General features: G+C 42.3%; 2 protein-coding genes across 2 annotated transcripts in view; one reads left to right on the top strand and one right to left on the bottom strand.

Annotated features, from left to right (window-relative positions):
* rpl31 (ribosomal protein L31) overlaps positions 1–22473 on the top strand; it is an 810223-nt gene that overhangs the window by 97747 nt on the left and 690003 nt on the right. The window lies entirely within an intron of this gene.
* The window catches only part of LOC114650756 (TBC1 domain family member 8), a 182137-nt gene that overhangs the window by 80209 nt on the left and 79455 nt on the right, over positions 1–22473 (bottom strand). Inside the window, exons 3-4 of the mRNA XM_028800580.2 lie at positions 2827–2945; positions 1552–1780 (exon numbers count right to left, since the gene is read on the bottom strand). Coding sequence (XP_028656413.2) covers positions 1552–1780; positions 2827–2945 — 348 coding nt within the window. The remainder of the gene's footprint in view (positions 1–1551; positions 1781–2826; positions 2946–22473) is intronic.

The following is a 22473-nucleotide window of genomic DNA, read 5'->3' on the forward strand; positions in this document are numbered from 1 at the left end:
TACTTTTGATTGGGTAATACTTGATGTCATCGTTAGTTTGATTGGTGTTTTTAACTGTCCACTGAGGAGGGCGTGTCTTTTAAGTAGAGTCTGCAAAGTGTTGGCACTGAGATGTGGCGTCAGCGGCATAGTTGAAGCCCCTAACGTTGCGGTCAGCAAGTCGGCTAACATCCGCCATGTGCCGTCTTTCAGTTGCGAGAAGCAGATCATAGAATGGTTGAAACTGTTGCCCCTAACGTTGCGCCACGGTGTGTGGTTCGTTTATACCTCGTGTCTTCTCATTAAACTTTTATCTCGCGAATATGTTATTGCAATCCGCAGCGGGAGCGTTTCTATAAACTTAATTTAAACTTACGTTTTACACCGTGCTTTGTTTCCCTTATGAACATGCTTGTATGCTTAACTCGCTCCGTTCTCAATTGTTTAATTAATTTTTTGCTCTTCGCTGTTTGCGGCTCTTCCTCCATTTCCCCCTACTTCGTTCTTTTATCTCGCGAATATGTTATTGCAATCCTTAACGGGAGCGTTTCAATAAACTGATTGAAAATAGTTTTGCATTTACCTTTTTAGTAAAAGGCGAGCTTTTAAGCCTGAGAAATCACCCCGTAAATGCACACGTTTAATTGCACATGTGTTAATATGTATGGTTACACAGTATTAAAAGACAGTGAACAACGTCAGTTACCTTTGTTCCCGCGTTTGATAAAAGGTGAGCTTTTAAGCCTGAGAAATCACCCCGTAAATGCACACATTTAATTGCACATGTGTTAATATGTATGCTTACACAGTATTAAAAGACAGTCAAAAATTAACGTCATTTACCTTCGTTCCCGCGTGTGACTCGTGCTGTAAATCTCTTCCTTGTTTTTAGTTCACGTGATTACGTAGGAGGCGTGATGACGCGATACGTGACTCCGCCTCCTCCATTACAGTGTATGGACAAAAAATATGTTCCAGTTATGACCATTACACTTTGAATTTCGAAATGAAACCTGCCTAACTTTTGTAAGTAAGCTGTAAGGAATGAGCCTGCCAAATTTCAGCCTTCCACTTACACGGGAAGTTGGAGAATTAGTGATGAGTGAGTCAGTCAGTGAGTGAGTGAGTCAGTGAGGGCTTTGCCTTTTATTAGTATAGATTTACTGTACACCACAGAAGCAGACTTTTTTTAAGGAATTCACCACAGAAACAAAAATCAATTTTCTCCACATCATACACAAAGAACAAAACATACTGATCACTTGATTTACTACATGATGGATTTTTTTTTTTTTTTTAAAGTTTGGACAACAGGGATAAAACACATGAGAGGTGTGAACACATTTTTTTTCTACCTTACTAGTACAAGCACATTTTTAAGACTGCTTGCCATACTGCTATACCAATTTAAAAAAGTAGACAGTTACAAGACATTTTTCCAGTACTATTTTGTCACAGGAGTAGTAACTAAGAGATTGCTGCAGATGGTGAGCAAAAATCTCTCTCATTTTAAATGACAAAGTCAATAAAAGAAAATCTAAAGCACTATAGCAAAAGCAAAAAAATCCTTACCTTCCTTTCCTAAAAGGAAGGAATAGAAGCACAAATGATTAATACTAAGATAAAGCCAGCCTTGTCGAGGGACTCGACCCTTCCAGCAGCAGCAGGAGTAATGCGTCACAAGCTTTTCAGCACTTGGGAGGCTAAATCGTGTTTCAAATTTGACCAATGCTTCTCTGAACTTTTCAGGGTCTTCCTCCTGCTCAGCTTGCTTGCTTCGTGTCTCCTCTGCTATCAGACCCTGAAAAGAGAATGGACATAACCTTTAAGATAACATATGAAGCATAAGTTTGGCATTTTTTAAGTCAGAAATTTTTTCACATTAATGTTATACATTTCTTTGCCATGTAAAATTTGCACTGTAGTGAAGCCTTTTTATAAAATTCATAAAAAAAATGGATTTTTATGGAGCATTGGTTCAAATGTGAACAAAGCCATAAAAACGTATGGAATAAGAATGTTCTTGAGCATTGATCTGCACCTTTAGATCTGCACATAAATCCATTGCATTCCTCACCTTATTGTCTTTCTTACTCCATGGCAACCTTTCATCCCAAGGATGTAGCTGCCTATAGCTAATTTTTTTTACTGCTAAAATTGGTATTTCAGCTCAAAGTAATTCAAGTGCTTAGGGTATGGCCAGGTTTACTTCCAAAACAATTTCTTATGTTTTTAAGGCATGTGTTTTATATAATAAAAATTACTGTTTGGCAGAAAATTTAAAACTGACCAGTATTCCTGGATAGAAGTGGACTATGAATTTGATAATGACTGCTACAGTGATTCAGTTCCCAAACTCATCAAGTTCAACTCTTCTACTTGTAAATTCAGTAGTTTAACATCTGTTTTTGCATATGTGTGGGTTTAACCCAGCAGTGTCACATTTCAGCATTGGTGCAATGTTACTTTATCTACAATGAAGCGTTTTGCTAACTAAATATTTAGTGGACAGTACATCAACAACATTATTTTAGTAGCCTTGTTCGCTGTATATAGTGACAGGCTAAACAACTGAAGAGTCATTCTTTAATCTGTATGCATAATTTATTTATTTTTTTAATTTACAATCTTCCCTTGAACCAAATGGTATATTCGATTCTGTGTTTTGAGTTTTCTGTATACCGGTGTGCTTACAGCTACCACCTTATGTATGTTTGATATGGGCTTGCTGAGTTTTGGCGTATGGTTAAGATTTTTTTTTTTTAAATAAACAACTTTATTTTAAAATTCTCATTTTATAACTGTTTTGGCTGTTTTTTGAGGTTTAAAATGGGTGAAACATTATACCTTCACTTTGCCATTAACAAAGCTGGCAATGTCCTCCTTGTTGTCAAATACTGACAAAGTATGAAGGAGATTTTGAGCAAGCCACTCCCAGTGATGGTTAATTTCTTCCAGTGTAGCACCTTTTAAATAAGGGGAAAAAAAAACAGTAATTAACTAGAATAAACAAACTAGCATACATAATGAACTGTATCTTAAAAATGTTTCTGAATTTGATTTAAACATATAATATTTTGAAAGGCAGCAAGCAAAACCAAATTTAGTTTTGTTATAATAAAGTGACATAACACCCGCACCTTCTTTGTCTCAAAACCTAAAAATAAAATTAAATATTTATATTGGCTCACCTTCAAAGTCATGAAATTTCATTGATCAATTCCTTTCTTTTACAAACACAATATACATTTATAACGTAGGTATTTCAGTATCCACATTTTATATTAATTTATGAAATTCCAATATATAAATAAAATCATCAATTTATTCCAGGAACCCTCTACTGATAACAAATGTTGCTACAATTACAATCTAGTATTCATGTTTGTTATCTGTTTTGACTGTATACTAAACAGTAAAGGGAGCGGAGTAACTCAAGAATCATGCAAGGGAATCTAATATTGTAATGATTTATGAACACTACATAAAGATGTAGCAGCTCTAAATATTAATTTCCTTTTTTTATCTGAGCGATTTAAAATATTAATTGGTTTAAAGATGTTGTATTTGAAAAAGGAATAAAATAACTTCAATTAAAAATAACCATTTATTGTAATTAAAATGGCTAAATAAAAGACTACAAAAATCATTTAGAAAAACACTCTAGACAGTAAATACCTTATAATTAGAAATAACATTACAAAAATATCTAATAAATTTCAGCCAACTAGGCAAAAATTAAATCAAAAACTACCACTACCACCATAATGTGATAGTTACAGTATCAAACGATTACAATATATACAGTAATGCTACCCAAAAGCAGAAATGTCAAACACATTCAACCAGAGGATTGCAGAGCTTTGGTGTAAGGCTGTTTATAATTAAAAATAATTACTCCTTTGTTATAGACAATATGAATGGACTAGCATCACAGCCAGAATAGTTTGTGTTCTGCTTTTCTGTAAAGGAGGTCGACATAATGCAAGAACTGTAGGACACCAGTAGCACAAAGTGTCACCCCTAAGCACTGATTGGAACTCCCACTGGGACATCTGCAGGGAAGTATGAAAGTAGGCTCCCCTGTCATCTGGAGGGTCCATCTGTCCAGGAAAAGTTTACTGGTTAGAACACTGATGGGCTGGAAGTACATCTGGGTCCAACTTGAAAAGAAATTCTCTGTCTCAGCCAGGTGAGTTGAAATGAGGAGTAGAAGAGAAAAACACTCACATGGACAAGAGGAGGAAGGTAGGAAGGAATAATTGTTCACTAGTGGTCCTGTTTTATCGCGATTCATCTGGGCGGGGACATTTGACCTGTACAAGAGCTGCTGTGCCCAAATAAAAAGGTCTTTTTGAACTAGAACTTGTGTGTAAGATGTGCTTTGGGTTAAGGGTAAAGGACACACCCTATAAGTTCATGCCATTTAATTTTAATTGTTCTTTAATTATTCTTTGTATCCCTTGTTCTAAAATTTACTTACTGTACATTCATTAATCCTTCAATTTTTAGTTGCATTCAAATACACCTCAAAAAGTATCTACATTCAGTGTGTTTATATGAACACACTTAACTATGTTAAGGCAAATAACCTGGTTAAGGAAGAAACCTGGTTTCTTAAAAATATGCATTTATGTAGGCAAGTAAACTTCTGGAGTTCTCCTTTGTCAAAACACTATAAATTTGAAAATTAGCATGATGCCTGTACTAGTTTTCTTGTTTTTTATAAATATGTTTAGTAAGATTGACACTTTATTTATAGGTTTCTGTTACCAGATTGTACTTTGCACACTCTTTTGTGCTTGGCTGTGCTATTGAGATATGAAAAGTACATGGTCATGTGCTTCTTACCTTATATATAACCAGGACTGCAGGAATAAAAATGCTGGTATTTTTACTTCAGTAAGTTAAGTACTGTTAGGTTATTCGCTACTTTAAAAAGTAATTTGACTACATAACATCTATTACTTTTAACATGTTAACCCAACCGTTCTCGAGATTGTGTTATTGAGTTTAGCACTCTATGTTCAGCCATTCAACACAAACTTAGTGATTTCTGAAATACTGTGACAGGTAATTTCAGCCAGGAGAAGAAATAATGTGATCTCCCAAATATTTGCCTCTGGAAATTTATCTTGGGAACACTTGTATTTATGGCTGCTGAAAGCATGTGCAAAGCAAATACATGTGCAGACCGACAGAGTGGAATGGACATGCTCAGACTACAAATTCCTTAACGGTAACCTTGTAAAGGGTTTAGGTGGCCACATAATTGGGTTATTTGCAGAGAAATCCGCCTCTGTTAACCAGGTTTCTAACAGGCCAATACCCCGGTTTGTCTAACAGGAATAAGGGTTACATAGTATTTTAGAAACCAGATTTCTGTGAATATCCATTTAATTGACATGGATGTAAATACACCTAGTGATTGCCAACGTCTGTCTTTCCACATGAAACAACTAAGCTCCTAGTGGTTAAATGTTGAAATTTGGCACACTTATTCTTCAAGAAAATTTGTTGGAAAATTTAAATTTTTGATATATCAAATATAGTATGCTTTAGAAATTTTTACAATTTCAAAATATCCCCATGAAAAGCATTGGCATATTTGCAAATGTGTTTATCTTTAAATAGAGTAACATTCTGGTCAACTTCAATTACGGATTAGATAAGTTTCAAATTTACCCTTAGAGAGATCACTTTAACTTGTATATTTTCCACTTTTACTCATCCAATAGGCAATACAACTTAGCCAAATGCCTAGAAAGGTACTGAGCTATACTAACTAAAAAACAAAGTCAATTATCTAGATATGAAATAATGTGAGAGGAAAGGAATTAGCACTCAGTAAGCATAGAGTGAGTACATGTGTAACTCATTATTTACAATTAAAAAACAGCCTCACAGCTGCATTTTCTGCAGATTATAATGATTCAGTATTTCTCTGATCCTAAAATTTATCAATAAAGCTCTAAACCTGCTCTCCATCATGGTCCAATTTTAATTTGAGAGCTTAACAGAAAATTTAACTCTTCACTGTGTGATTTTTTCCAAAAATGTTACGTTTAAGAAATATGCACCACAGACCCTCCAGAACCTGTAACTAACAATAGGACACCAACCAATGCCATTTTTACAAACTTTAAATTATATTCTGCTGTCTAGATAGCTAGTGATCCACCACAAACCTATCTGTACTACTTTATTACACCTGCATGACATTGTAAAGTGCTATTTAAAAAGCATGTGTTTAATGTAGTCTACTAACACATTTAGTTGCAGTTTATTATTGCTGTTATTAGTGAATATGACTCTCCATTACAAACATCTTTAACCTCCTTAGTGTTAGACCCGAGTCTCACTGGGGCTGTAAAAACAGTGCTAAAAGCCATAGTCCAGAGTGTCATTTGGGCAAATGCACAGACACATCTTGCGTAAGACCCAAGAATTACTCAGCATGAACAGAGTTAGTGCCAAACGTTACTCGGGCAACGATGTAGAAGCATCTTCTCCTAGTCTCATTAGAGCATCTCGTAAGAAACTCCTCTCATCAGCAGTGATGATGAAGTGAATCTGTCTTAAGGCAGTGAAATTGAAACTGACAGTGATTCTGGGAATCCAAAAGTGACATTTGCATCACTCACACATGTGTAGTGTGCTCTTCTTCTTCTTCTTTTTCAGATGTTCTTCCTAGCGTCTTTTAGCCGGGTACTCCCATGACATTGTGAGATGACAGCCGTAGATCTACAGACACAGGCAGATTTAATGATCTGCAGAGATGGCAAGGGACGAGCGGGCAGGTGGGCAAATACTTTAGAAGCAGGATCGCAAGTGGCAAGGGGAGAGGTGTGGAGCGGGATATTGCCGATCACTCGATGTTGAACAAGCTAATAGCGTGGACGAGGCGGAGCAAAGTTCACAAGCAAAGAGTATGGGGAGGTGGGCTTTCGAGAGGGGGCTATACATGGTAATAGCGGGGGTGTAGTAGCTTAATACAGCAGTCAAGGAGTATGGGGAGGTGGACGGGCGTGAGGGGGCTGTACATGCTAATAGCTGGGACGGAGCGGAAGTTCACAAGCAAAGAGGATGTGGAAGTAGGCGGGCAATAAAATAAAACTTAAAAAAAAAAAAAAAAAAAAAGACTCGTGGAACCAGCCTGCCAGATACAGTATCAGAAAAAGGACATTAGGAAGTGACGTCTTTGTTCTGTGTCAGTGCAGTCTGTGTAGCGTACAGCTGCTCTCCTTTTGTTCAGTACATAGTAAACATAGATAGACAGACAGACAGACAGACACACACACTTTATTAATTCCCAAGGGGAAATTCACATACTCCAGCAGCAGCATACTGATAAAAACAATACTAATTAAAGAGCAATAAAAACGCAGTGCAAGTTATATAAAAAAAAAAATTGCAAGGTGGAGAGTGCAAGGCAGGTATAATAGACAATAATCTTGTATAGTGTTAACGTTAATGTGTTAAAATACAGTATATACAGATGTTTAAGCATTAGGTGTGTTCTGTTTGCAAAAATCCTTGTAGCATTCACTGTGGTTTCTGTTAAAGTGACTCCCTCTGCTGTTTTTATATTTGTTCATACTGAGGGTTTTGTTAAAGTGACCCCATCTGCCGTTTTTATATTTGCTCATATTCGGACCTGCGTCTATATTGCAAATGCGCAGAAATCCTTGCAGCACACACTGTTTCCTGAGGAAAAGTTTTTTTTCTACATTACTGAGGGTTTTGTTAAAGTGACCCCATCTGCCATTCTTATATTTGCTCATATTTGGACCTGCGTCCATATTCCAAAAAGTGTGCAGAAACCCTTGCAGCACACACTGTGTCCTGAGCAAAAGTTTTATCACTGCCATTCCTTTTATTGTTCATATCTTGCCCTGTCGTAGTGCAAGTGTGCATTGAATATCCATCAGGCTCCCACTTTCCCACTCAAAAGTCTTATTCAAAGGTACTTTTAATTTTTTCCAAACATTTTACCAACATGAGTAATAAAAGTGTTCAGAAAACAACACTGCTCAGTTATTTCAGAAAAGAGACGCCACAAACTAATGAAGGTGCGGCATCAACTCCTGATGTGGCAATTTCAGACAAAGACAAAGACATTGTAGAAGCTGGTCTATCACGGGAAATTGCCAATTGATAAATCTAAGCACCGCTTATCCGGCATAAATAAACAATTGTTTAAAGATTTTGATTGGCTAATGGTCAAAGAAAATGGTATGTGGTGCTCATTGTGCATGAAATATTCAAACAAACACCCCCTAAGGAGGGAGTTACCTTGGGTAAATGTGCCATGCACAAGAATTTGAAAAGAAAACTTGCTGGACCATGAAAAAAGTAAAATGCGCATTGAGTATTGTGCTGACCTTTTAAGAAAGCGTGTTGTGGCACCCGGCTGGGGTTCATGTCCAGCCGGGATGTCCAGGAGGACCGGAGGAGGGCTTGTGCCTCCTCCAGAACACGAGGGGGCAACCGCCCTGGTTGCTTTGGGGGCCCCGGAGTTCTTCCGGTTGCACAGCCGGCACTTCCGCCACACAGGGGAGTGTCGACGGAAGAGTGTCAGGAAGCACCTGGAGACAATCCGGGGTGTATAAAAGGGGCCGCCTCCCTCCAGTCAATGGCAAGAGTCAGGTGGAAGTAGGACGGAGTTCAGGGGAGAGGAGTGGAGGCGGACCAGAGACTGAAGGCATTGTGTTGTGTGGCCAAGGACTTAAGGGGTGATTGGTGCTGCGGCACTGGGTTTGTGCTCACTGATAACTGTAAATAATGTATAATAAATGTGTGTGTGGTGAAACCAACATGTCTACCTGTCTGTGTCCGAGCTGTTCCCAACAATGGCATCCCAGATGGGACTCTTTGCCTGCTACAAGGCAGGGACCCCAAAAAAATAATTTTGTGGGCAGTCCGGAGCAGCAAGTTAGCCCACACACGCGCCACAGGAGCGGCACTGGCACAACCCCGCGAGAGCGAATCACCTCATGGACCGCCACTGGTCCACCAAACGGCCATATTCGTTGCAGGGAGACAATCAAGGACGTTGCTGGAGTGCAGCGGGCTCCAGCAGGCACACTGTCGCTGAGGACGTCCGGAACGGCAGCACGGAGAGACGAGACCCGGGAGGTAAGTGCCCTGCCCAACGGCGATCGGCCCTGCGGGTGCAAACTTTCCTTCTGTGTTGCAGGCAGGGACTGCCCGGGTCTGCGTCAGTGGCAACGGCATGCCGATCCTCAGGCTGTCGTCGTGGCAGAAGCGGCAGCACGCGATGCTAAGAGGAAGGAGACGCTGCAGCTTGACGGGCCACAGCAGCTGCTCGGCACCTCGGAGGTACGTCGCCGCACCAGGAGAAAAGGAAACAGAGCCAAAATGGCCGCGGACCGGAAGCGCCCCCCCCCCCCCGGGACAGGCTCGGGATTGGGCGGTGTGTTTTGCGTGTCCGCCGATGATTGGATGGAGGCGGGCCCAAGGAATGTCCATCCCGGGCCGAGGAAGGTCCCGACGGGGTCTGTGGGAAGGCCCCTCAGAGAGCAGCCGGCGGATATGCCTGACGAAAAGGTAAGGCAACCGCCGACTGACGATCTGTGCTTGCTAGCGGCTCTGTGTGAGTTGGAAGAGTGCCTCCAGCCCGCTGAGTCGCTATTCCAGGTGGTACACGTCCTCCGTAGAGGAGTGAAGGAGCTGGAGATGAAGGCGGCCGCATCCGTGATGACGCTGCGACAGTGGGCGGATCGGCGCGGCGCTGGAGTCTTCAGCCGGAGGGACGCGGCGGGGAAGGTAAGTGAGACCATCCCCGTAAAGGAAAAGGGGGATCCCACATAATGACATTCGTGATCGGAACCATGTCGGTGGGTCTCCAACAGCGGACGTGGCGGTGCAGGCTGTTTGCGAGGTGAGGGGAGCAACAGCGAGAGGGCAAACAGGACAGGGGCTGACAAGTGCCCTGGGTCCTAGAGCGACAGTCTTCCGTCGGTCTTGGTGGACGCAGACGGGAACGGGTCTGTGTGTTTGTCATGTGCAGACTCAAACCGCCGTAGCGTCCAAGAGTGATAGGAGGAATCGAGGGATGAATGCCGGTTCCTCCGATAGGAAGGGGCATGCAGCTGGGTGTGCACGTCCAGAGAAGGGCCACTCCCCAAAGTCAGAGGAGAAAAAAGGAATGCAGGCGGTCCCGTCAGGATCGTCACCTAGAGGGACACGGAACACGCAGAGGGGGTGCCGAACAGGCAAGTTCCGGGGTCCCCGTCAGAGGGGGGAGCGCTACCAGTGCGTGGCACAGAGGGACGCCAGGGAAGGGTGTCCAGGCAGCGGGTCTGCCCCCTTGTTTCTGTGTGTTACAGGACTGGACCAGGGACAAGCAGTAGGACCTGCTTCGTGGGAAACCAGCCCTCATCGGACGGACCGTCTGGCAGGATGACACTTCGCTGGCAATGGGGCAGCCCCACAACCGGCAGAGGCTACGAAGGTGCAAGCGGCGCAGAACAGAGGGGTGCAAAGACCTCGGAGAGGGTGCCGAAGAAGAGAGTTCCAGGGTGCCGGATTGGACCATGGACAAAGAGTAGGACCCACTTCGGGGTTGAACCGTCCTCACGGATTGTGTCGCTCAGACCAACGGGTCTTCGCTGGCGATGGGGCACTGTGGCACCCGGCTGGGGTTCATGCCCGGCCGGGATGCCCAGGAGGACCGGAGGAGGGCTTGTGCCTCCTCCAGAACACGAGGGGGCGACCGCCCTGGTTGCTTTGGGGGCCACCGCCAGGGGATGCCCCAATGCCTTGGGAGCCCTGGACCTCAGCACTTCCGTCACATCCGGAAGTGCTGGGGGGAAGAGGAGCAGGGACACCCGGAGTCCTTCCGGTTGCACAGCCAGCACTTCCGCCACACAGGGGAGTGTCGATGGAAGAGTTTCGGGAAGCACATGGAGCCCATCCGGGGTGTATAAAAGGGGCCACCTCCCTCCAGTCAATGGCAAGAGTCGGGTGGAAGTAGGACGGAGCTCAGGGGAGAGGAGTGGAGGTGGACCAGAGACTGAAGGCATTGTGTTGTGTGGCCAAGGACTTAAGGGGTGATTGGTGCTGCGGCACTGGGTTTGTGCTCACTGATAACTGTAAATAATGTATAATAAACGTGTGTGTGGTGAAACCAACATGTCTACCTGTCTGTGTCCGGGCTGTTCCCCACAGTGTACTAGAGCAAAATAGAGATCTTTCAATTTGACCGATTCCATCTGTGTTAAATAACTTACAGAGAGATGCCTTTGTGGGAGCTTTAAGATCCATGTATTGGCTGGCAAAAAATGAGTTGCCACATACAACGTTGTTTGAAAAGCTGTTGGAACACTGTAAAGAAATGGGTTGTTCCTTTTACAACATCTCAATGTTGGTAAAAATGCACATTACACCTCTGAAAGAATAATGGAAGAGCTGCTGGATGTCTTAGCATCAGAAATAAAGTCTAACATACTGAAAAATATACACACTAAAAATGTTTTCAGTATTCTGTGTGATGAAACCACAGACATCTCAGTTGTAAAACAACTGCAGGTTAGGTGGATTGGCGATTCTAAATTGGCCCTAGTGTGTGCTTGGTGTGTGGGTGGGTGTGTTTGTGTGTGTCCTGCGGTGGGTTGGCACCCTGCCCGGGATTGGTTCCTGCCTTGTGCCCTGTGTTGGTTGGGATTGGCTCCAGCAGACCCCCGTGACCCTGTGTTCGGATTCAGCGGGTTGGAAAATGGATGGATGGATGTTTGCCAGGTCACTAAAGAGGTCAGAATTAGTTTTGTATGAACCCACAATATGATTGATGGCAAAGCAGAGACTATAATCAACACACTGAGGGGGACTATGGACACTCTAATCTGGTTGGACTAGGGTCAGATGGAGCGGCTGTTATGATTGGGATAACAGAAAGGTGTGGCAAAACTGCTTAAAAATAAAACATCTGGACTCTTGGTCAACTGCCACTGTGTAAACCACCGAATGGCCATTGCAAGTGCCCAAGCAGCAGCTGCTGTACCTTATTTAACAAAACTGAATGACATCTTAAGGCAGTTGTTCTATTTCTTCCAAAATTCTTCAGTTAGGATGGCTGGTTTAATAGAAATCCAAAATATTCTGAACATTCCCCAGATTGAGCTGAAAATGACCAGTGACACTAGATGGCTGTCTCATGACATGGCAGTACAGTCACTATGACAGTGTATGAGAAGTGTCATAGCTGAGGCCACTGAACGAAATGACATCACAGCTGAAGGATTAAGCAGATGTATTAAAATGTACAATTTTATTTCCTCTCTGATGATGCTTTCAGATATATTACCTTTGTTGTCCAATTTATCTAAGGCTTGGCAAAGGCAAGATGTCAATCTTACCGAAACTGAGCCAATTTTGCTCACCACAAAATTGTCCATCATGGAGTTGAAAGACACTCCTGGGAGATATTTTCAAAGCCTTCATCATTGTCTGGCAGAAGAATGATCAGATCTCCACATTGTTTATACACAGAGTGATGTAATGTCATTCAAAACTGCAACATATGATAAATACCTAGAAACAGCTGTCAAGCACCTAGATGCAAGATTCCCTGATATGCCAAGTTTCTAGTTTTCAATGCAGAAACTCACGATTCAAGCGAGTCTGCTAAAATTCTTTTCAATCATTACTCCAAAAATGGTAGCCCTCCAATTTTAAAATATGAAAGTAGCAGGCAAGAATGGACAGTTGCATCAAAAATGATCAGAAGTCAATCATACAAAGACTTCAGTCCAAAACAAATTTGACTAAAAATGGCAACGACATCAGAGCTCTAAGAGTCGTTTCCAAATTTAGTCAAACTAGATCATGTTGGGCTAGTGATCCCAGTGAGCACAGCTGAATGTGAAAGGGGGTTTTCTGCCCTTAAAAGGATCAAGACATGTTTGAGAAATTGCATGAATCAAAGCACGCTAAATAATGTCATGCTGATCTCCTTGGAGGGCCCAGATCCTGGGGACTTTGATTATGGGAAAGCTGCAGACAACTGGGCCTCTAGGAAGAAAAGAAGAATAAGTATTTAACTGAAGGCACCTTCTGCATATGCAAGTTGTCTTTGAAGAATATTTTAAAATTTTTCTTTATTAGGTTTCCCATACTTTTTTTTTTTCCATTATTTTCACTTTTCTTCCCGACAGCAACAATACTTGTGCCTCTTGGTTTATGTCATAAAAATTGTTACTTATAATTTTTGTTAGGTTTGCAGGATCCTGAATTGGATACTTCTTAAATGTAATAAAAATGTTCTGGCACAAGGAAGTCATATTGAGCACTGGAAAATAATTAATAATAATTAACTAATAAAAATCATGCATATTTAATTTTCTCCACCACCAAATTTCCCTGTCCTGCCCCACCCGGCTAGTTTTTTATGCCACCCGGCTAGAAAAAATTTCTGGGGAGAACACTGCTTTTTACATGTTTTTTTTTGAGAAAAAATGTAACACTGAAGAGTTAATAAACAAAAATGTGATCAATTTTTGATGAAGTGACTAAGAAAAATTTAAATGTTACAACTTTTAAATCAGTGATCTATGTCATCAAACACATCAGAATGATATGCCATGTGCACATTTTCTAACTATCTAAAATTCATTTTGCCATACTAGCTAAGCAGTGGATTAAAAACAAACTATCCTTGGACAAGACAACAAGCCCATCATAATACACTTGCACCCAAACTCCACTATAATGAGACAATTTAAAGTCATCATCTGACCAGACATCAGCATATTATATAAATTAATATATATTACAGTGCATCCAGAAAGTATTCACAGCACATCACTTTTTCCACATTTTGTTATGTTACAGCCTTATTCCAAAATTGATTAAATTCATTTTTTTCCCAAGAATTCTACACACAACACCCCATAACGACAACATGAAAAAAGTTTACTTGAGGTTTTTGCAAATTTATTAAAAATAAAAAAACTGAGAAAGCACATGTACATAGGTATTCACAGCCTTTGCCATGAAGCTCAAAACTGAGCTCGGTTGCATCCTGTTTCCCCTGATCATCCTTGAGATGTTTCTGCAGCTTAATTGGAGTCCACCTGTGGTAAATTCAGTTGATTGGACATGATTCATAGTATTCACAATCAAAACTTTGTTGATGCACCTTTGGCAGCAATTACGGCCACTCAAGGACATTCACAGAGTTGTCCTGAAGCCACTCCTTTGATATCTTGGCTGTGTGCTTAGGGTCGTTGTCCTACTGAAAGATGAACCGTCGCCCCAGTCTGAGGTCAAGAGCACTCTGGAGCAGGTTTTCATCCAGGATGTCTCTGTACATTGCTGCAGTCATCTTTCCCTTTATCCGGACTAGTCTCCCAGTCTCTGCCGCTGAAAAACATCCCCATAGCATGATGCTGCCACCACCATGCTTCATTGTGGGGATGGTATTGGCCTGGTGATGAGCAGTGCCTGGTTTCCTCCAAACGTGACGCCTGGCATTCACACCAAAGAGTTCAATCTTTGTCTCATCAGACCAGAGAATTTTCTTTCTCATGGTCAGAGTCCTTCAGGTGTCTTTTGGCAAACTCCAGGCGGGCTGCCATGTGCCTTTTATTAAGGAGTGGCTTCTGTCTGGCCACTCTACCATACAGGCCTGATTGGTGGATTGCTGCAGAGATGGATGTCCTTCTGGAAGGTTCTCCTCTCTCCACAGAGGACCTCTGGAGCTCTGACAGAGTGACCATCGGGTTCTTGGTCACCTCCCTGACTAAGGCCACTGTATTCATTGGGACCTTCAAAGCAGCAGAAATTTTTCTGTAACCTTCCCCAGATTTGTGCCTCAAGACAATCCTGTCTCTGAGGTCTACAGACAATTCCTTTGACTTCATGCTTGGTTTGTGCTCTGACATGAACTGTCAACTGTGGGACCTTATATAGACAGGTGTGTGCCTTTCCAAATCATGTCCAATCAAGTGAATTTACCACAGGTGGACTCCAATTAAGCTGCAGAAACATCTCAAGGATGATCAGGGGAAACAGGATGCACCTGAGCTCAATTTTGAGCTTTATGGCAAAGTCTGTGAATACTTATGTACATGTGCTTTCTCAATTTTTTAATTTTAATAAATCTGCAAAAATCTCAAGTAAACTTCTTTCACGTTGTCATTATGGGGTGTTGTGTGTAGAATACTGGGGAAAAAAATAAATTTAATCCATTTTGGAATAAGGCTGTAACATAACAAAATGTGGAAAAAGTGATGCGCTGTGAATACTTTCCGGATGCACTATATAAATATATATATTATATATTATATATAAATACTTTCACATGAATGTGATCTTTATTATTTTGGCAATTCAGTGTCCTTGTTAAAGGTCTGCTTCATGCGTCTGTCTACATTAGCTTTAAAGCTGTCACTTTCATGATACAGAGGACCGAAGGCAATATAATATACAATAGGACTGCCTCTAATGATTATTTTGTAAATGATTAATCTATGAAATATTTTAATCGATGAATCTAACAACTTATTTTGTCCAATAATTTAAGTAAATTTCTTAAAATCAATTTAAAATATTTAACTTAAAAGCAAAAGGCATGAAGTTGTCAAACAGCTGATTTTTTTCTGTTATTTTCTTTTTAAAACAAAGAGAGGAGATGTGTGTGAGTTCATTATATTTAGAATTTTACAATGTTCAAAAATAAATGTATTTTATCTCTTAGCCTGAATATAATAAATTAAAATAATCATAAATATTTAGGCATACAAAAATCACACTAAGACTCATTACACATGTATTTAGAAAAATGATTTTAAATAGAAACCTAGCATGCCATTATAAGAAAGTCACATTTTTTCACTTAAATAGATCTACTGAGCTATGCGAAATCATTTCTCAGCTGAAATCCTCCACCTGCATCCTGACCCTGTACCAATAGGTTTTTTCAAAGAAGTCTCTGATGTGTTTATTAATAGTGTACTTGACATAGTGAAGTCATCATTATATATGAAGATCTTCCCTGACTGTTTAAAGGCTGCAGCAGGTAAACCCATGCTCAAGAAAAATTATCTAGACTCCTCTGTCTTTGACAACATTAGACCAATAATCTAACCTGCCTTGCTTAAGTAAAATTTTAGAAAAGGCAGATTTTAAGCAGTTAAATGATTACTTGAATAAACATTCTATTCTTGACAAGTTTCAGTCAGGCTTTAGAACAAATCATAGTACTGAATCTGTGCTGGCTGAAGTAGTAAATAACTTGTGGGTTAGTGTAAAAAAGAGGGCGCATAGCTGTTCTTGTTCTCTTAGGCCAGGTATATACTTCATGCGATGTGACGTGTGCGTCTGTGGACGCTACTACTACGTAAGTGTTGTATTGTTTATATTTACGCACATACTTTATGTAACTCTGGAAGATTCCACCATGTGGCAGTGCAAGATATCATCACGGTGAGAACAGGTTCGGCTTGGCTCTGTTGTGAATTGCCTGAAACATCCATTAAATTCCAAGGACACCTTGCCACAATATCTGTGAAAAGGATAGATGTTTAATGATTAAATCCATCAATCCAGGGATGCGCCCATTCCAGCTAGCATTGGGAACAAGGCAGAAAAAAATTTCTGGATGGGGCATCAGCTCATCGCAAGGTGAATACAAGCACACACAGACACTAGCGTCATTTCAACATCACCAAATCTCCAAACCTTCATGTCTTTGGAAGGAAACCGGAGCACACTGTGGAAACCCACCAGAAAAACATGCAAACTCCAGGCAGGGAACACCAGCAACTTGACCTACAAGACTACCGCTCTGCCACGGTGCCGCCCCCATATGTGTAATTATTAACAGTATTAATTATTTAAACAAAGTTAAAGATTTATTTACATACTTTAATACATTTCATCACGAAAGTGATCCATCCATCCATTATCCAACCCGGTATATCCTAACTACAGGGTCATGGGGGTCTGCTGATGCCAATCCCAGACAATATAGGGCGCATGGCAGGAAACAAACTCCAGGCAGGACGCCAGCCCACCGCAGGGCACACACGCACGCACGCACGCACACACACACACACACCAAGCACACACTAGGGACAATTTAGAATCGCCAATTCACCTAACCTTCATGTCTTTGGACTGTGGGAGGAAACCGAAGCACCTGGAGGAAACTCACACAGACATGGGGAAATCATGCAAACTCCACACAGGGAGGACCCGGGAAGCAAACCCAGGTCTTCTAACTGCGAGGCAGCAGTGCTACCACTGCACCACCGTGCCACCCCATGAAAGTGGTATCAAGTACAGTATAAATCTAAGGATTCTAAATGCGCAGAGAGCTGGAATATTATAAATGTAATGTGTTTGGTGTGGTGATTAATGCTTTCAGTTCAGGAGGAAGCCTAAGAAGCACATAGCGATTAACAACTGGGTCGGTTTTAGGATGACGTTTATGATAGTTTATTTTATCAGTGAAGTAGACTATGAGATTAAAGTGGACATTTTGAGATTTAAGCCGAAATTTCCACTTTAATCACAAAATAGACCTTTTCACTGTGTCCCTAACTTTTTTTCTCTGTGCCTCAAATACACTGGCGTACATTCTGATGCTGTTGTGAAGGTACAAAAAGGAAGGCTCAGAAGATGGTATGTGAGACCTTTAAAATGTAACATGTCATTATGATGGGGAATATGCAACGCTTGAATATAAAAGCACCACGAATGCATTTGTATGTCAGCATTTTGTTTCACCATATCAAAGCATTCATCAAAAATTGAAGCATGCACATCTATCCTGTAGGACCTTCAAAGCGGCTTTCTGTCACATGTAGATAGTACACACTCTGACGACATGTTCCGACTTGATCACACGGCGCCTCCCGACTTTTGCTGGTACTGCAACTTACACAGGCGTCACATTAATTTCTGAGGACGTGCTTTGAGGACACGTCAAATGAACGCTGGGAATGCATGGCAGTATAAACTGACCCTTAGACATGAGTGCAGCATTTGACACAACGGACCACTGTATTCTTAAAAATCTCCTTATACAATAGGTGGGCCTCTTGGGCAGTGTTTTAAATTGGTTTCAGTCTTATTTAACAGGTAGAAAATTATTTTCTAGTTGTGGTGACTGCACTTAGGAGATTCGTGATATTGTTTATGGTGTACCACAAGAATCTATTCTAGATCCACTGGTCTTTTCAATCCTCATGCTTCCATTAGGTCATAGTATCTGAAAGCACAAAGTGAGCTACCACAGCTATGCAGACAACACAGCTTTATTTATTGATGGTGCCTGATGACCCTTGGCTGTCTCATGAAATGTCTTAGCAGTATTTCCGATTGGATTAGTAGTAACTTTCTCAAACTAAACAAAGAAAAAACAGAAATCTTAGTGATTGGTAAATATGGAAATAGTGAGGGTATCAGAAATAGACTTGATCCCTTAGTATTAAAAATAAAGGAGGAGGTAAAGAATTTGGGGGTAATCGTTGACTTTGACCTAAACTTTAAGTTGTATAATAACCACATTACTAGGACTGCATGTTTTCACTTAAGGAATATAGCAACAGTTATATTACACGACACATAAAAATTAATTCACGCTTTTGTTTTTAGTCGATTAGATTACTGTAATGCACTCCCTAATATGACTGCAGCTGATTGAAGCTGTTCTTAGGTAATTAGTGCAAAATTGCAGCTGTAAGAATATTAACTTGAAAAAGAAAATCTGAGCACATCTCACCAGTTTTAGCATTGTTACATTGGTTACCCATGTCTTTAAAACTTGACTTTAAAATACTACTAATGATGTATAAAGTCTTAAACAATCTTGCCCCTTCCTATATTTTGGAATGTCTGCCTCCCTACACTCTAAGTCATGACCTTAGATCTTCTAATCGTGTACTGCTTATAATTTCAACATCCAAGCTTAAAAGAAGTGGTGAGGTAGCCTTTTGCTATTAGGCACCTAAAATCTGGAATTCTTTACCAATAGATGTTTGCCAGGCTAATACTGTGGAATATTTTAATAAACTGCTAAAAGCCCATTATTTTAATTTGGCTTTTTCGTGACTATATTTTAAACCCCAAATAAACTAAGTAGCCATAGAATTATCATATAATTTCTGCTTTTCTCTGCTGTATTTTCTGGTTCTTCTTCAGTGGCATTTTGCAACACTACCACTTGATTAAGGCACCATGCAGCCACCTTTGATGCTAGAATGAAGGTGGGTACCTCAGCCGTCCATGACACTGACTTCATTGAATCCTTTTAGCCCTAGTGGGGCTGACTTTATTGGAGAGTTGTTGTTTTTTCTGTCATCCAAACTAACTGACCTTATAACCAGACTCATCTTCAGAGACAACATCATGATATTGTAAAGGTGTGTGCAAAAATATTCAATCCCCTTGACAATCACCATAATTTTCTGCATGACAAAAGATTTGTACATATATTTATCCATTCAGTATTTTTAATGTGAACTCTTATGCTGTAACAATACATTTCAAAAGTCAAACTAAACCGTTTTCTGTAGATATTTAACTGAAAAGGAAAAGCTCAAAAGTTCATGTTTGCATGAGTATTTAAAACTGTGCTTTGGAAGCTCCAGGTTTACACAAATGACAAATTAATCACAAATAACACAAAGCTGACAGTCATTTGACCATAATTAAACATCATTAGGTACTATTTGTGCACCTTTTATATCTCTCTGGAAATAAAAAGCAAGTCAAAGGAGCATTAGACCGATGTGAGAAACAAAGTCATTGAAATGCACAAGGCAGAAAATGCCTACAAAAAGAGTCTGAAAGTCCCGTTATGCACTGTTGGATCCATCATCAGAGAGTGGAAGGTTCACCACAGCACCTAGACTCTTACTAGAACAGGCCATCCTTGAACATTTATGTGTTTATAATATTTGAACCAACTGTTTCAGTGTAGCTTCATTTCTTGGCAAAACTTCTCGGTATTTGATTTCTGATTGTCTAACAATATCTTGTCATGTATTAAATACAAAAATGGGGATAAACAGAGCTGACAATCTACAAATAAATCAGTTTACTCAAATTTAAACTGTTGATGTTCATCAGCACTGTTTTGATTTTTGGAAAGACAGTCTGCTAGGTGTATTAGCAAGTACTGTAGGTCACCACATCAGCATAACATGTACATTACTAAACTGGTAGACATATTTTGTTATTTACTACTGTAGCAAACAGAGGTTTTGAACTACACAAATTATTTCACTCTGAACTCTTTTCTTAAAACTTTACACTACACAACACTTGTCGACATTCAACATAACTCCAACCGTTGGTCTTCTAGGGTGTTACTTTTCAGGAGGACAAGAGTAGCAGGATGGTTGTCTGCCCCAAACTAGGAGAGAAGGCTGAAACAGCACGGAAACATTTCATCTTAAAAGTATGATGTAAAATGTTTGAACCAGGATATCACTGAGCTGTGTGGTTTGCATAGTTAATCCAATCTGAATTGCAATAAAAAGTGTTTGTCCTTTTAAAAAAAGCTATCTTCAGTTTCCGGTTGGATCAGCTGTAAAAACTGCTCTAGATTTAAAAATAAACACATCTTCATTGTCAGCCAGATCATTTATTGAATGTGATTTACTTACAATTTAATAACTATAGAATCTATATATATAATTCACTAAGCCAGAAGACAAGTAGCCGACCATGGAAAGCACGCCGGAAGGGGCGTGGATTCACTGAAGACAAGTAGCTGACCATGGAAAGCACGCCGGAAGGGGCGTGGATTCACTAAACCGCCGACAAGACAGACGCCAATGGCGCACGCAGGAAAGAGCCACGCCCACCAACTCTTAGACCATTGGATACGACGAAAGAATCACAGAGCCACGCCCACCAACTCGGACGCGAAGCCAAGGGAAACATGCCGTCATTTCTGTTTGTCTGTGCCACAGTACAGTTGCAGCTCTGAGCCATGTTGACTTTTCATTAGTCAACCTCAGTGGAACCTTGGTTCACACAGAGGCAGCGCCAGAGAGAGACAGAGGCACACACAGGCAGCACGATAGAGAGAGCAGCGCACACACAGTCAGCACCAGAGAGACAGAGGGGCGCGCACACACACACACAGAGAGGCAACGCCAGAGAGAGACAGAGGCACACACAGGCAGCGCAAGAGAGAGCCGCGCAATCCTTTAAAACTGAAGTTAAAACACAATGAAGGAAGCAGTCTTTAAAAACCAATAAGCCCTGTGCCTCTTTTTCATTAGCGTCTCACCTGCTTCAGGCCCTGCAACAGTCGAGACGCTCTCTCTGCAGCTGACCTTCTCTGTGCCTGACTCCACTACTGTCAGTCGCCTGATTAAAAATGGCCTTTTGAAGGGGAGCTATGGACCCGCTATACCACAGGAACACATTGCCTTCGAGCCTGCTCTCGCTCACTGTAACGTAACGGCTTTCTGTCTCTCCTCACTCGCTCACACACTGCACAGGGGAGAAATGCCCGAAGCAGAGAGACAGAGGGGGTGGGGGCTCGCGTGCTGCTGAGAGAGAGAGAGAGGGCTCCCGTGCTTCTGAGAGACAGAGAGGGAGGGGGCTGGGGAGGCTTGCGTGCTGCTGAGAGAGAGGGAGGGGGGGCTGGGGAGGCTCGGGTGCTGCTGAGAGGGAGAGGGAGGGGCTGTGGAGGCTCGCGTGCTGCTGAGAGAGGGGGAGGGGGCTCGCGTGCTGCTGAGAGAGAGAGAGAGGGGGGAGCTGGGGAGGCTGCGTGCTGCTGAGAGAGAGGGGGGCTGGGGAGGCTGCGTGCTGCTGAGAGAGAGAGAGAGAGGGGGGGCTGGGGGGCTCGCGTGCTGCTGAGAGAGAGAGGGGGGCTGGGGAGGCTCGCGTGCTGCTGAGAGAGGGGGACGGGGCTCCCGTGCTGCTGAGAGAGAGGGGGGCTGGGGTGGCTGCGTGCTGCTGAGAGAGAGAGGGGGGGCTGGGGAGGCTGCGTGCTGCTGAGAGAGAGAGGGGGGGGCTGGGGAGGCTCGCGTGCTGCTGAGAGAGGGGGAGGGGGCTCGCGTGCTGCTGAGAGAGAGGGGGGCTGGGGTGGCTGTGTGCTGCTGAGAGAGAGAGGGGGGGCTGGGGAGGCTGCGTGCTGCTGAGAGAGAGAGAGAGGGGAGGGGCTGGGGAGGCTCACGTGCTGCTGAGAGAGAGAGAGAGAGAGGGGAGGGGCTGGGGAGGCTCACGTGCTGCTGAGAGAGAGGGGGGGCTGGGGAGGCTCGCGTGCTGCTGAGAGAGAGAGGGGGCTGGGGAGGCTCACGTGCTGCTGAGAGACAGGGGGGGCTGGGAAGGCTCGCGTGCTGCTGAGAGAGGGGGAGGGGGCTTGTGTGCTGCTGAGAGAGAGACAGAGGGGGGGGCTGGGGAGGCTCGCGTGCTGCTGAGGGGGGGGCTGGGGAGGCTCGCGTGCTGCTGAGGGGGGGCTGGGGAGGCTCGCGGGCGGCTGGGGGGGGGCTGGGGAGGCTCGCG

Source organism: Erpetoichthys calabaricus, chromosome 4, assembly GCF_900747795.2.
Source record: "Erpetoichthys calabaricus chromosome 4, fErpCal1.3, whole genome shotgun sequence".
In the NCBI taxonomy this organism is placed as follows: domain Eukaryota; kingdom Metazoa; phylum Chordata; class Cladistia; order Polypteriformes; family Polypteridae; genus Erpetoichthys; species Erpetoichthys calabaricus.